This window comes from Balaenoptera musculus, chromosome 20, assembly GCF_009873245.2.
Source record: "Balaenoptera musculus isolate JJ_BM4_2016_0621 chromosome 20, mBalMus1.pri.v3, whole genome shotgun sequence".
NCBI lineage: Eukaryota > Metazoa > Chordata > Mammalia > Artiodactyla > Balaenopteridae > Balaenoptera > Balaenoptera musculus.
The window spans coordinates 12,524,751-12,539,489 of record NC_045804.1 but is presented as its reverse complement, the minus strand read 5'-3'; the positions used below and the strand labels follow the sequence as shown (position 1 = coordinate 12,539,489).

Here is a 14,739-nt window from a genome sequence, read left to right as displayed (position 1 = left end):
ATGAAGGGAATGACACAGCCGGGAGGTTGTCATCGGATGCTGAAATTCTGGACAAGCTGTTTATGTGGAATCTCCCCAGAAGTTCTTCTTATTGGAAAGGGAAAACAGTAACTTTCTGGTGCTGCAGCCTGTGGACACCACTTCCGAGAGATCACCTCCCATTGCCAACACTGGGACAGACGGACATCACGAGCCTCCGGACAGGAGAGGGACACAGCCTTGCTCCTGACTCCAAGCACAAGACCTTAGACAGACCCAGACCAAGGGGCACTAAACCCACAGCCTGTCCTGTTGAGAACATTCTGCTGGGGACTTAGGGGACCCAGGATGCAGAAGCCATGCGGGATCCTGGACCCCGGGCAGGAGAAACAGTCCATAAAGGACGTCCTCTGGGCAGCTGACGGAGGTGCCTGTGGACTGTGCGTTAGGTCATAATGCCACGTCCCTGTGAAATTTCTGGTTCTAATAACTGGTTATTAAGAGAATGTCCTTGTTTTCAGAAAGTACAAACTGAAGTATTGGGGCATAAAGGGGTGCGATGTCTCCAACTCACCCTCAGATGGTTCAGAGAGAGATGTGTGTGGAGAGGGGAGGAACCACCAGCAGTGAGACAGGGGCGTGGGCCTCGGGCCATCCCTGCAGCTGCTCTGTGGGGATGGGACCCTGCCACACAAAAGCCAGCACCCCAGCCCAGAAGGGACCTGCAGACCCTGGAGCTCCCCGCAGTCACGGGAGACCCTGTGGGGCAGGTGGCTGCATTGTCACACTTCCACGGTTCTCGGCTCACCCAGGCCCCTCCCTCCTGCAGGCTGCCCTGCCCAGGCCCCAAACAGACGGATGCTGGGTTTCCCCAGGCCTCCCCACCGGGCACCTCGGACCGCTGGGGGGCAGTGTTGGCTGGCGATCCCTCTGACTCTGCCTGGAAGCTTGGGAACCTGCCCGAGGGAGCCCTCGCTGCCTCTCCCTGGGCCTCAGCCTCCCTGCAGGGCTTCTTCAAGGAGCCCAGGCACTCCCTTCCCTTGGGAACAGAGTCGTCATTAGGATGCCTCAAGCTTTCCCTCTGCTGCGTGGATGTTTCCCTTCTGGCCAAGATGCTGGGACCTGCACCAGAGCAGGCGAGGCAGGTGGATGGGGCCATCACGGGGTGGGACCTTGGGCCCTGAACGCAGCAGTGCAGAAGCTCCTGGGCATCTCAGGTCATTATTAGCATTGTGTCATTGTGGGGTGAGACTTTAGAGTCATCAAAATAAGCTTCATCTTACCAGGAACTGAGCTTAAGAGAGGTGGGGGCCAGCTGCAGCAGCCGCTCATCGCGTGCAGTCACTGTGTGACAAGAACATGGGCCACTCAAGATCAGGACTCCCCATCCCCGAGCCCAGCCACGCCTCAGGCAGCATCGTTCCTCAGCTCAGGCCAGGGGCCATCTTTGCAGGGTGGGGTCCTGCTTTTGAAGAGATTTTTAAATAAGTGTTCTGAGTTTTGCACAGTCTCTGTTTTCAGAATTGTTCTTTCCTTACTTAAAATAACACAAGAGAATCCCACAGCATGTCCTCGTAGAGGACAAAGCCTGGAGAAAGAGTGGCCCGGCCAGCCCCCCAATCCCAGGGCTACATCCCTGGAGGTTGTGTACCTTTCCCAACGGGTCGGGTCAGCCGCCTGGGGCCTGTGCAGCCCTGTGTGTGAATCCACGCTACAGGTTTCCAAGACACAGCCCCCCACCGGCCCTGGTCCTGTACACTCGAGAGACCCCGAGCCGGGGCTGCGGGGCGGAGGCCTTTCTCTGATGGTGCCTTTGCCGTCTCACCTCCACACCCCGCTTCATGCCAATACGTCAGGCATGTGCTGGAGGCACCGGTGTGCAATCACTGTAGCTCCCAGGCCACAGGAGGGCACAGGTGCTTGCCAGCCCTGGAAAGGCACACCAAGAAACAGGGCCAGGACGGGGCGTGCTGGTCTTTTCCAGGGATGTAGAGCAGATTCCTCGTTCTGGCGCCAGCTCAGGTGGCTGGGACAGCACAATGCAGTTTTTCATAGGTGTCAGGAGCAGCCAGGCCTAAGTAGGCCACCTGCTTCCTTCGGGGCCTTGGACACCACTGGCTCCTCCTGGGCCCCTGCCTGGCACAGAGGCAGCCACACACATTCTCCTTTTTCCCTTTCTCCTTTCCCCACACCCACCCCTTTCCAAATACCCCTCTGGGTGGGACCACACATCTGTGTAGGAGCCACACAGTTGGACCATGAGTCCAGACTGGGATAGCGGGGGCGGTGGTAGGATGTAGGGCCGTGTGGTGCTGCCCGAGCAACGGGGTTCAGACCTCGGGTGTTGGCCCAAGGCAGCCTCCAGGCCCAGAAGCGGAGGCCCCAGGTGGCCACTGCTCCCTCCCTTGGCCTCCTTTGCTTTCTCTCTGGCACCTTCGTCAGGGTCAGGACGCTGGGAAACCTGGGCCGGCCTGCAGGTGGTGGAGGGGAGTCTGAATGGCAGGTAGAGAAATGACGGAGATGGGAGTATGGACGGATGGAGCCAGAGAGGAGGCAGGGAAGGCAAGGGACTGAGTGAATGAGGGCAGGGGAGGTGTTGGAGAAGGGCCCAGGGCAGAGGGGCCCAGCAGTGCAGACGTCCAGGGCAAGGGGAAGAGAGTAATGGAGGCTGGGTTCCCGTCCCAGGCCACCTTTTGGGTCTCTGCCAGCCACCTTCCACACCAGGCGGGCAGCAGGCACCCAGCCTGTGACCATGGGGCCCTCGAAGGGGGTCCGATCACACGTGGAGCCCTCATGGGTCCCGGGGGCACCTTTGGAGGGAGCCCAGGCCTGGGTGCCAGCTGGCTCCTCATTGTCGTCACTGGAAAGACACAAAGGCATTGGGGCAGGGCACAGAGTAACCAAGCGCAGGCAGGCCTTGGCCTGGGAGCCTTGAGGGTCTTCATTCAGAGCCCACCCCCAGCCCAACCCCGCCCCCCTGAGAGAGAAGGCGGGCATGGATGCATCACGTTGGAGGGACGTCACCCAGCGATGTGGGTTCTGGGACAGTCGTTCGGGCGGTGGGGCCCACCATCTGCACCCTCACTCCCACTTCCCCTTCCCCTCCAGGACTCATCTGATGGCCTCTGCTGTGTGGGTTTGTTCACAGGGCCCGACACATGGAGGACCCGCAGGGACCGAGGACCAGGAGGCACAGCCCCCTCAGGCCCTGTCTGTGCCCCGACTCCAGAGGAAGCTCAAGGAGGCAGCCAGGAAAATCCTGCGGCTGCGCCTGGAGAAGGAGCAGCTCCTGGAGCTGGGGAACCGGCTGCGTGCGGAGCTGGGCCACCTCACTGGTGGGTGTCCCCCCCCGCCCCGCCCCAGCATTGCCTGCGCCGTGTGGTTGGGGATGCTGGCAACAGAAGGGCAGCGGTGGGGGGACCGGAAGAGGGCCTGAGGGAGGAGGGCCGGCCAGGCTGGCGGGGTGGGGGGTGTGGGGTTCAGAAGGGAGAACAGAGCCGCCCTGTGGAGCGGCCAGGTCAGGAGTCAGGCACAGAGCTCGGCTTCATCTCTGCAGTGGGAGTTCCGTGAACCCACTCCTCTGGCAGCATCTGTGAGAAAAATACCGCAGGTTAGCAAAGCAGCTGGTGTTTCTATGCGGCTTTGTGGTGACGGCAAAGGCTGCCGGGTTCCCAGGCCGGCTCGGGCCTCGGCTTCCTCGGGATAAAGGCGACAGTGTGTGCGGTGCAGCCGAGGCCGGGGCTGTGGGCCGCAGACACCCAGGCTGCCCGTGGGGGTCTTGGGTGCTGGTTCCTGAGAAAGGGGCCCATGGAACCCCCCAGAGCCACCACACATTGGGCCTCTCCTGGCGCCTTGACACCACCCGGTTCTCACGAGCACCCCCCCGGCTCACCCAGCCTGGCTGAGTGGCGCTCGCGCTGCCTCTGCCTTAAGCCCCTTGGTTTTCCTGCAGCCGAGGCACAGGCCGCTTTCTCACAGCTTACCCCTCACCTTCTGTGGCTTCTGCTTGTCTGTCCTTTTCCAGCAAGAGCTTTGAGTCACTGTGATGATCCCAGAGTCTGGGAGCTTTGGGATTCTACCGTGTTGTCGACTTGAAACGAAGCCATCCCCTCTCTCCATGACGGCTCACCTCCTTGAGGAGCAAGGCCCCGGGCTTGTGTTTCCTGTTGGAAGCAGAGCACCCCAGTGTGCCTCTAAGGAACTTGGAGCCATGGGGTGTCTGCAGAATGCTTCCTCTTGGCTAACTAGAGTCTTGGCTTCCCTCAAGAGTCCTCCTCACCCCCAACCACTGCAGTGCCCAGAAAGCACTTCCCACTGAAGGGGAAGGAGGTCGGGCGGAACATCCATCCCCGGTCTCTTCCTAGCACTGAGCTGTGTGTACGATAATAGTAGCTTTTAATACATTGATACTTAGCCTCCTGAAATTACCGAGTGATTGGAAGTGGGACTTGGGAGAACCTAGGAAACAGCAGAGCTAAGGGGAGAGAGTGCAAGAGACCCCAGAAACCCTAAGGAGGAGCAGACAGGTCACTTGTGTTTTCAACAGACATCTTGCTGAGTGGCTGCTGTGTGCCAGGCACCTGAGATGCAGAGGTAAACCAAACCTTACTGTAAAATTAGCCCCTGTCATATTTTGAGACTGCTGTAAACATCCGCCTTTGCACATAGGGGACTTGGGAGAGACTTACCTCAGAGGCTTTTTCCTTCTAAGAACCCACCCCCGAAAGAAGAAGGGTGAGCAGCGCTCAGTGTATTTCTAGATACCATCAGTGTGCAAACAGCAGGAGTGGGCATCTTTCGCAGGGAACTGGCTCCATCTCTCAGGACCCGCTTGATGAAGCCCTCCTTCTGTTCGGTCCTCCTGTTTCACAGGTCGAGGGGGAAAGATTGGCTTTACTTGTTCCTCAGGGGCACTTCTAGACCATCTTCTGCCAAGTTCACTAAAAACCCCATTTCTTTTAAAGGCCATGCCATCTACTCGTGCTCCCCTCCGCGCACCCCTGTCATTTTATGGCCTTCAGCACTTATGGCTCCATTTCTTAATTCTACCCCATTCCCTCCCACATCTGAACCTTCCTGCTCCTTAACCTTGGCCTCCGTGCCAAGCCCTGCCACTGCTGGGGTTCCCTCTCCCAGCCCTTGAGGCCCCAGACCTTTTTGATCACAACCATGCCTCCCTCTCCCTCTGACCTTTTATTCCAGTGAACTTGTCTTTCCCCCTCATTGTGGCGTCCTATAATCAGCTGGCCTCATGGCCAGATATTTGAGTCATAAACCTACCTATCCATCCATCATCCACCCACCCATTCACCCATCTATCTACCCATCTACCCACCCATTCATCCACCGACCCACCCACCCATCCATCCATCACTCATCCATCACCCATCCATCTAGTAGAGGAGCCCCTGATCGGTGCAGACCCTCCATCGCCAGGCCCAAATCTGACTGAACTCCTCTCCCCAGGCCTGCTCCCTGTGCCTCCCAGTATCAGAGAAAGCCGCAAATCCCTAGTGACCAAGTTTGCAGCCTTCTCTGAAAGTTGGAGCGACCTCAGCAGTAAAACTTTCCATGCCTGGTGTTTTCATTAGTGGTAGACTTTTAACTACCTTTCATTTTCTTCTCTGGAGATTTGTCTGTATGGATTTTCTGCCTCTTCTTGGATCACTTTCGGACATTTACATCTTGCTGGAAATCTATCCAGAGTTCCTAGCCTTTAAAGTACTACCGTAGAGTGGCACATAGTGGCCCATAACTCTCTACTTTCTTCTGCATCTGTGCTTGTATCTCCTTCATTTTCTAAGACTTCCGTATGTGCAGAGATGTGGCATTCAGCTCCAACTGCCCTTTGCCCATTGGCTATGCACACATTGACTCAGTGCATCTTTGCAACAATCCCAAGCATGAGGAAGGCTCCCCTTAAAAAGTTTAAAACCACGTAGACGTGGAAAAGTCAAAAATCAACAGATTTGATGTCATTACATCTTTTTTTAATTTATTTTTTATATTTTTGGCTGTGTTGGGTCTTCATTGCTGTGCACGGGCTTTCTCTAGTTGCAGCTAGCGGGGGCTGCTCTTTGTTGCGGTGCGCGGGCTTCTCATTGCGGTGGCTTCTCTTGTTGCGGAGCACAGACTCTAGGCGTGCGGGCTTCAGTAGTTGTGGCACGCGGGCTCAGTAGTTGTGGCTCACGGGCTCTAGAGCGCAGGCTCAGTAGTTGTGGCACATAGGCTTAGTTGCTCCGCGGCATGTGGGATGTTCCTGGGCCAGGGCTCAAACCTGTGTCCCCTGCATTGGCAGGCGGATTCTTAACCACTGTGCCACCAGGGAAGTCCCTCATTACATCTTAGTATATCTCTAAGGAAAAGACATCGTAAGCAAAGATAAAAGACAACAGACTGGGGAAATGTTTGCAACATACCTGACAGGTAAAAAGAATCAGTACCCAAAATGGGCATCTGCAGATCACAGGCAAAATGCTGGATGGCACGTCCAGGAGAAAATCCACAGAACTGACAAGGGTATGGACGCCACGCGCCTCTGCAGGAGTCTGAGGAGGGCAAGTCAGCATCAAGTTCATGCCCAGACTAAAAAGTCCCACCCTCATTGTCCAAGAGAGTGTGGGGGACACCCTGCCTCCGCGGGAACCTTCACTGGTGAAGCCTTTTTGGAGGGCAGTTTGGCTGCATCTCTCAAATTTTTTAATGTTCATACCCTTTGAATAAGCTACTCTTCCCCTAGAGATCCTTTTAACAGATTTTCTCACAGATCTGAAAAAGATGTACATACAAGGATATTTTTGACAGCGTTTTTATTACAGTAAGAAAGTAATCGGGAAGGTCCAGGTGTTCCTCCGTGGGACATCGGAGTTGGAACTTGGATGCTGCCCAGCCCTCAAGAGAACGAAGGGCGCCCGCCTCCCCACCAGGCACCATCTCCGCACAGCACTTCTCAAACAAGAGGGACAGACAGCCCGCTTTCCCCATTCAGCTCCAGTCTGCTGTGGATGATTCTTTTGTCAAGTACAATAAAAATGTGCTCCTTCCAAATTACTTCAAAGGTCCTAACGTCCTAACGCGTATTCTCACTTTGTGTCCTTTCCTCGCGGGCCTGGACACTGAAAGGACCAGCTCGGCCTACTGACCACATGCTGTGTGTGCCAGCCCAGATGTGTCAGCCTGTGAGAGGAGCCGCCCGCCGAACAGTGTGCTTGGAGCCCCAGGTGAACATACAACGTGTGTGTGTACACGCATGCACATACAGGGCGGGCTGCAAGGAAGCACATCCAGCACTTTGAGGAGGACAGTGGAGTGAGAAGAGAGGGGTGAAGGGTTTGGGGTTTGCTCTGTGAACGTCTGTGTCCCTGGTCGTTTGTAAGAATGTCCAGCACACTCCGTTGGTTCCCTTTTGGGAAGGCCACCCTCCCCCAACACCGTGCAATGGTAGGTTTCTACTCTCCACATAGGGAGATAGCAAAGGCTGTGAGCAAGACTGGTCTGTCTGCATTTTTTTACAAAGATGATTTATCCGGGTCATCAGTCATGTGGCTGCGATCATTAAGTGGTGCAGAATGACCAGCTGTGACAGAAGTATCTTATCATCACTTGACAATATTGAAAATGTGAGACGGTACAGCCAAGGCAGAGCCACACCCACTCTGGCTCCCTCTGGTTTCAGCGCCACCAGGCAGGGTCGACCCCAGGGTGGGTACACCTGCCCCTGCCCCAAGGCTTGTCCTCGCCTGTCTGCCTCTGGGAAGGGACCTCATCCCCGCAGGGAGCTAGCAGAGCAGCCCCTTCACTGGCCCTGGCTTCATCCTGCATCCTCCGCGGCCTGAGGTCAGGCTCCTGTGCCAGCCACGTCCCTCCCTCTCAGGTCCGGGCCTTCAGATCCGCATTTACAGACAGGCAGACGTGCGTGGTTGGGCGTGTGGCCCAGAGGTGCCCAGGTGGCCCTTGATTCAGCCCTTCACTCCCCCGCCTCTTCTCCAGATGAGTGGGTGGGTGGCAGTGCTGGGGAGTCACCTGTCCCCAGGTGCCCCGTCCCCATTTGCACTCCTGTCAGCCCAGCTCTGAGTGCTCACCCCTCACTTCTGAGAGGCCATCACACCATCTGCTGTGGGTGAGGCCAACACCATGATGGAAGCCAGCACAGCCTGAGCAGGCCTGCACAGTGGAGGACCAGAAAAGGGCAGGTCATGCAGCCAAACTGAGTGGACTTCAACTTGGCCCACCTCTCTCCTACTTTGTTCTTCCTCCTGCTGCCAATTCAGCTTTTGCCAGAAATTGGAACTGCACATGATGTTTTCCTAATCTATAGTATACAGCTAGGATTCCTTAAAGTGTTGGTTCTAAGGATCTTAACATCTAACAGTTTTGAAAGACTTTATTTTGGGGGGGTAGTTTTAGGTTCACAGCAAAACTGAGCAGAAGACACAGCTTTCCCACACACTCCCTGACCCCGCACACGCACTCCTCCCTCGTCATCCACATCCACTCTAGATGGTACCTTTGTCGTAATCAGTGAAACTGCTTTGACACAGAGTCAGCCAGAGTCCGTAGTTTACATCAGGGTTCACCTTGGTGGTGTACGTTCTGCGGGTTTGGACCCTCTGTGCTCTACCTGGTCATCCTCCCTCCCTCCTAACTTCTGACAACCGCTCATCTTTTCACTGTCTCCATAGTTTAGCCTTTTCCAGAATGTCATAGAGTTGGAATCATACAGTATGTAGCCTTTGATAGCCAGCATTTCTTTTTTTTTTAATTAATTAATTTATTATTATTAATTTTTTTTTTTTTTGGCTGCGTTGGATCTTTGTTGCTGCACGCGGGCTTTCTCTAGTTGTGGCGAGCGGGGGCTACTCTTCATTGCCGTGAGTGGGCTTCTCATTGCGGTGGCTCCTCTTGTGGAGCACGGGCTCTAGGCGCGCAGGCTTCAGTAGTTGTGGCACATGGGCTCAGTAGTTGTGGCTCGCCGGCTCTAGAGCGCAGGCCCAGTAGTTGTGGCGCACGGGTTTAGTTGCTCCGTGGCATGTGGGATCTTCCCGGACCAGGGCTCGAACCCGTGTCCCCTGCATTGGCAGGCAGATTCTTAACCACTGCGCCACCAGGGAAGTCCCATAGCCAGCACTTCTTAAAAGATCTTCTTTTATTCTGATTATGAAAAGGCTGTTTGCTCACTATAAAAATGTAAATGAATGCTGAGAAATTGTTAACTTATACTGGAAAGCACAAATTACTGACTAGAACTCATCTGCATTTTGGCGCCTGTCTGTCTGTTGGGGTGTGTTCGCACTGTCACACGCACCCTCACGTTGGAACTCCACGTGGCCCCCGCCTCGCTCTGCACTCATTCCCTCGCTGGCCCCGCTGGGAGGAGACTCCACGCCAGAATCACATGTCTGTCCTGCGGCTCGGCAGTCATGCTGTAGCCAGCCTCGCAGGAGGGCATGGTCGTGCCCCCAGTCCGCCCCTACCCCCCACCAAAGCGCGTCTCAGGCATATTTACAACAGTAAAGTGCCTATTTGACCACAGCTTCACAGAAACTAAACATTCATTAGAAAATGGTTTTTGCCAATTTAGTTAGGTAAAAATAGTTCATGGTTTTAATTTGTATTTACATTTCTCTGTGTGTGTGTGTTTTGGCCATTTGTATCTCATTATCATGTAGTTTTCCTGCTGAATTTCTTTTGTCCCTTCCCCCAACTTTCTTCCTGCTGAATTTTTGATTCATCTAGAAATAATTTAGTAAAAGAAAGAACAAATTAGGGATCTACCTTTATTTTTTTCTTAAGTGGTTAGCTGGCTGACCCAATGCTGTTTATTGGGCACACTTACATAAATAGTAAAATACCTCTTTACATTTAGTTAATTAATTATGATAATACATAAGGATCTCCAATCCTACTGTAAATGATATTAATTTAGAAGCAGTGATTTTCAGTCACATTTTATGAACTCTTGGCATGTTTGCCCCTCGCTGTCAGCAACCTGCCACACTCTGCTTCTCTAGGACCCTCGGGAGCCCTGGGTCGTGCATGATTTCACGCATCTCTTCTGAGGGCCTGGGGGGGAAAGGAACTGACATTCAGGGATCTAGTCTTTCCTTCAAGAAGAGCCTGTGGGCAATAAACTCTTTGTCTTCATAAAATGATTTTATTTTGACCACTTTCTAGAGCGATGGCGTAGCTGGAAAGAGACCTCTGATTAGCATTTTCTTACAACTTTTTTAAAGACAATAGCAACTTCCCTGGTGGCACAGTGGTTAAGAATCCACCTGCCAATGCAGGGGACATGGGTTTGAGCCCTGGTCTGGGAAGATTCCACATGCCGCGGAGCAACTAAGCCCGTGAGCCACAACTACTGAGCCTGTGCTCTAGAGCCCGCAAGCCACAACTACTGAAGCCCGCGTGCCTAGAGCCTTTGCTCGGCAACAAGAGAAGCCACCGCAATGAGAAGCCTGCGCAACGCAACGAAGAGTAGCCCCACTCGCTGCAACTAGAGAAAGCCTGCACGTAGCAACGAAGACCCAACGCAGCCAAAAATTAATAAATAAAATAAATAAATAAATAAGGAAAAAGAATCCACCTGCCAATGCAGGGGACACGGGTTCGAGCCCTGGGCCGGGAAGATCCCACATGCCGCGGAGCAACTAAGCCCATGCACCACAACTACTGAGCCCGCGTGCCTAGAGCCTGTGCCCCACAACAAGAGAAGACACTGCAGTAAGAAGCCCGCGCACTGCAACCAAGAGTAGACCCGCTTGCCACAACTAGAGAAAGCCCGCGCACAGCAACGAAGACCCAACGTAGCCAAAAATAAATAAATTAAAAAAAAAAAAAAAGACAATACCCTGCTATCTTCTGAGAAGCCAGCATTAGTACAAGCCCCTTCCTTGTGGGTGGCCTCCCTTTCCTCTCTGGCTGCTCTCAGATTTTTTTCCTCTAATCCATTTGTGCTCCTGTTTTACCATCCTGTGTCTACATGAGAGTTGCTTTGCTTTAATTTTACCTGCTCTGGAATCAGGATGTTTTTTAAATCTTAAGACTTGTGGTTGGTTGGGTTTGGGTTTTTTTTTTCCATTCTTTAAAATTCTCAGCCATTGTTTCTTTTTTTTAAAATAAATTTATTTATTTATTTTTGGCTGTGTTGGGTCTTCGTTGCTGCATGTGGGCTTTCTCTAGTTGTGGCGAGTGGGGGCTACTCTTCGTTGCAGTGCGTGGGCTTCTCGTTGCAGTGGCTTCTCTTTGTTGCAGAGCACGGGCTCTAGGCACACAGGCTTCAGTAGTTGTGGCACGGGGGCTCAGTAGTTGTGGCTGGTGGGCTCTAGAGCGCAGGCTCAGTAGTTGTGGCACACGGGCTTAGTTGCTCCGCGGCATGTGGGATCTTCCCAGACCAGGGCTCGAACCTGTGTCCCCTGCATTGGCAGGTGGATTCTTAACCACTGCACCACCAGGGAAGTCCCCATTGTTTCTTTTTTTTTTTTTTTTTTTTTAACATCTTTATTGGAGTATAATTGCTTTACTATCGTGTGTTAGTTTCTGCTGTATAACAAAGTGAATCAGCTATACATTTACATACATCCCCATATCTCCTCCCTCTTGTGTCTCCCTCCCACCCTCCCTATCCCACCCCTCTAGGTGGTCACAAAGCACTGAGCTGATCTCCCTGTGCTATGCGGCTGCTTCCCACTAGCTATCTATTTTACATTTGGTAGTGTATATATGTTAGTGCCACTCTCTCACTTCGTCCCAGCTTACCCTTCCCCCTCCCCATGTCCTCAAGTCCATTCTCTACGTCTGCATCTTTATTCTTGTCCTGCCCCTAGGTTCTTCAGAACCATTTTTTTTTTTAGATTCCATATATATGTGTTAGCATATGGTATTTTTTTTTCTCTTTCTGATTTACTTCACTCTGTATGACAGTCTCTAGGTCCATCCACCTCACTACAGATAACTCAATTTTGTTTCTTTTTATGGCTGAGTAATATTCCACTGTATATATGTGCCACATCTTCTTTATCCATTCACCCATTGTTTCTTTAAATACCACTTCTTCCTATTTCTTTTTAATCTCTTCTGGAGCATGTTAGATGTGTTTATTTACGTGCGTGTGTGTGTGTGTGTGTGTTTTAAAATTTCTCTGCTACCTTCCAGGGGGTTTCCTCAAAGGTGACTGCTTGGAGCCAATGGGTAGATTCCTGTATCTTTACCAGAAGTTTCCATTTCATCTTTATTCATTCCTTTCCTTGAGTTTATTTTATTGTTCTTTCCCTAATTTCTTAAACATTTATTTCATTCTTTCTTGTTTAGTAATTGCATTTTTTTATATATATAAATTTATTTATTTGTTTATTTATTTTTAGCTGCATTGGGTCTTCATTGCTGTGTGCGGTCTTTCTCTAGTTGCAACGAGCGGGGGCTACTCTTCGTTGTGGTGTGCGGGCTTCTCATTGAGGTGGCTTCTCTTGTTGAGGAGCACAGGCCCTAGGCGCGCAGGCTTCAGTAGTTGTGGCACACGGGCTCAGTAGTTGTGGCTCGTGGGCTCTAGAGCGCAGGCTCAGTAGTTGTGGCTCACGGGCTTAGTTGCTCTGCGGCATGTGGGATCTTCTCGGACCAGGGCTCGAACCTGTGTCCCCTGCATTGGCAGGCGGATTCTTAACTACTGTGCCATCAGGGGAGACCAGTAATTGCATTTTTTAAGGTGCGAACTTCCCATCTGAGTATCACTTTGGCCATGTCTCACGGATTTTGAGGGATAATATTATCAGGGTGATTAGTTGCCAGATGTTATGCCCCTATGGGCTCAGGTTTTCTATTTCACTCAAGTTAGATAAGGAGTGTTCACCTAAAACAAAAAAATGGCCAGTTATTTTTCCAGCAAAATGGGTTTATTTGGGAACAGCAAAGAATTGCCATTTAGGACATGCAGCTATGGTGAACCACATGTAAGTCCAGTAAAACAAGAGAGGAAACTTGGGTTTTCTCACAGGTGAAATAGGAGTACCACAGGAACTACTGTAGGGGATAATGAGGCCATGAGCCTCAAAGTCTTCTATTATGGACTTTATACCTTGAAGGGCTTTTTTACTTGAGGAGAGGTTTTGAGGGATCTATTTGAATCTTGATGGGAGGTACACTGTGAATTTTGCCAATACCAATTGGAGAGTTTGCCCATAAGGAGGGTGGTAGCTGATTCAGTAGGGACAAATGATCAGTGTTTCCAGAATCAATTCCAGAACCGTTGGAGACAGAGCAAATAAAAGATGTCAAAGGGTCATTTAATTCACCTGGTTGGCTATTTTGATGGCAGCTGTCAAATTTTAGAACTATTTCTCCCTTTTGGGAGAAAGAAGTTCGGGCATGATACTTTTCCAAGAAGTCTCAGCCTATTAAATGAATAAGGACGGAGGAGCTAAGGAGAAGAGGGTGTGTATCTCTTAAAGGGTCTAAGCAAAAGGGAATAGGTTCAGAACAGGACCCTGTTGAGGTTCATTAGAGATCCCCCACTATTTGGACCATTTTAGTATTTTGAGGCAGGGGCTCCTTTCTAGCAGTGAGGCTGAGCGCTGAGAGTGTGGTCTGGTGTCTGTAAGGAAAGAGAGAGATTCGTTCCCAATCTGGAGAGTGGTTTCTCCAAGCTGATTCAAGGAGAGGATTGGGAGAGCCTCTGTCATTCCTTGGAGCCCCTCATTGGGAGTTAAGAGGATATTGGAGAGGCTGGTTAGAGGGCTGAAGATGCCCGAAATGCTTAAACTTGTAACAGTCTTTCCAGTGTCCTGGCTCTTTACAGTAATAGCAGAAACTAGAAGGTTTTGGGTTTCGTTAAGGGGCCTTCATTTTCGGGAGTTGAAGATTAAGAATTTAGTGGTCTTTCTTTTAGGTGACTCATCTAGGATTCGAGTGAGCTAATTTGCCAAGTTAACTAAATCTAGAGTGGACATAATTTCCCATTCCACCCTTGTCCTTTTAAAAGAGAAAAAGAGAAAGATCCTGGTTCAGCCCATTCATAAGTATGGAGATAAGGGGTATCTGAGTGGTTTCAACATCTGAAGGAAGACCAGAATTTTCTTTAAAAACAATGTGAAGTCAATTATAATAGTCATGAACAGGTTCATCAGATTTTTGCGTGAAAACCTGAATTTTGTTCCCATCAACAGGCTTAGGAAAGACGACTGTAATTGCTGGTGGAGGTTTTCAGCGCGTTCTGACCTCTTGCCAGAAGCTAGGGGTTTGTTTTTCTAAATCCCCTCCAGGGTGTTTCCGTCGGGCTAATTTCATCCAGTGTTTGGCTTGCCCCTCAAAAAGCATGTAAACTAACTGATATAAATCTGAGAAACCAGACTGGTAGGTTTGAATAACTATGCTAAATTCTCCAGCAAACCTATGGGGGCCCTCAGTTACTTTAGGAAAGTCTTTAACTGCGTCTGGCAATTCACCCTTCCTCAAGGGAACATAAGTAATCTGGGGTCTCTTTGAACCCTCAGAATATTTCACTTTAAAGGGCAGGTTCTGATAGGTTCAGAGGGTGGCAGAGCCTGAGACAAAGAAGCAGGGGTGGGAGGATGAACAAGATGACACCAGGGACAGAGAAGTTGGAGAGTTGAGCATGAGACTTCAGAGTCATTTTGTCTTTCTTTGTTTGTTTGCCTCAGTTAATGCAATTATTGTATTTGCAGGGAAGCAATTTTAAATTGTTGATAATGTTGGAAGTCTCAAAATAGCAACCAAAAGAGGCACCCAGTTTAATTTTGATGATTTCAG

At 51.2% G+C, this 14,739-nt stretch overlaps 1 protein-coding gene across 3 annotated transcripts in view; it reads left to right on the top strand.

Moving 5' to 3' along the window:
- CCDC57 (coiled-coil domain containing 57) overlaps positions 1 to 14,739 on the top strand; it is a 112,454-nt gene that overhangs the window by 53,963 nt on the left and 43,752 nt on the right. For all 3 annotated transcript variants that reach the window (XM_036838396.1, XM_036838397.1, XM_036838398.1), the window contains one exon: positions 3,128 to 3,314. In XM_036838396.1, coding sequence (XP_036694291.1) covers positions 3,128 to 3,314 — 187 coding nt within the window. The remainder of the gene's footprint in view (positions 1 to 3,127; positions 3,315 to 14,739) is intronic.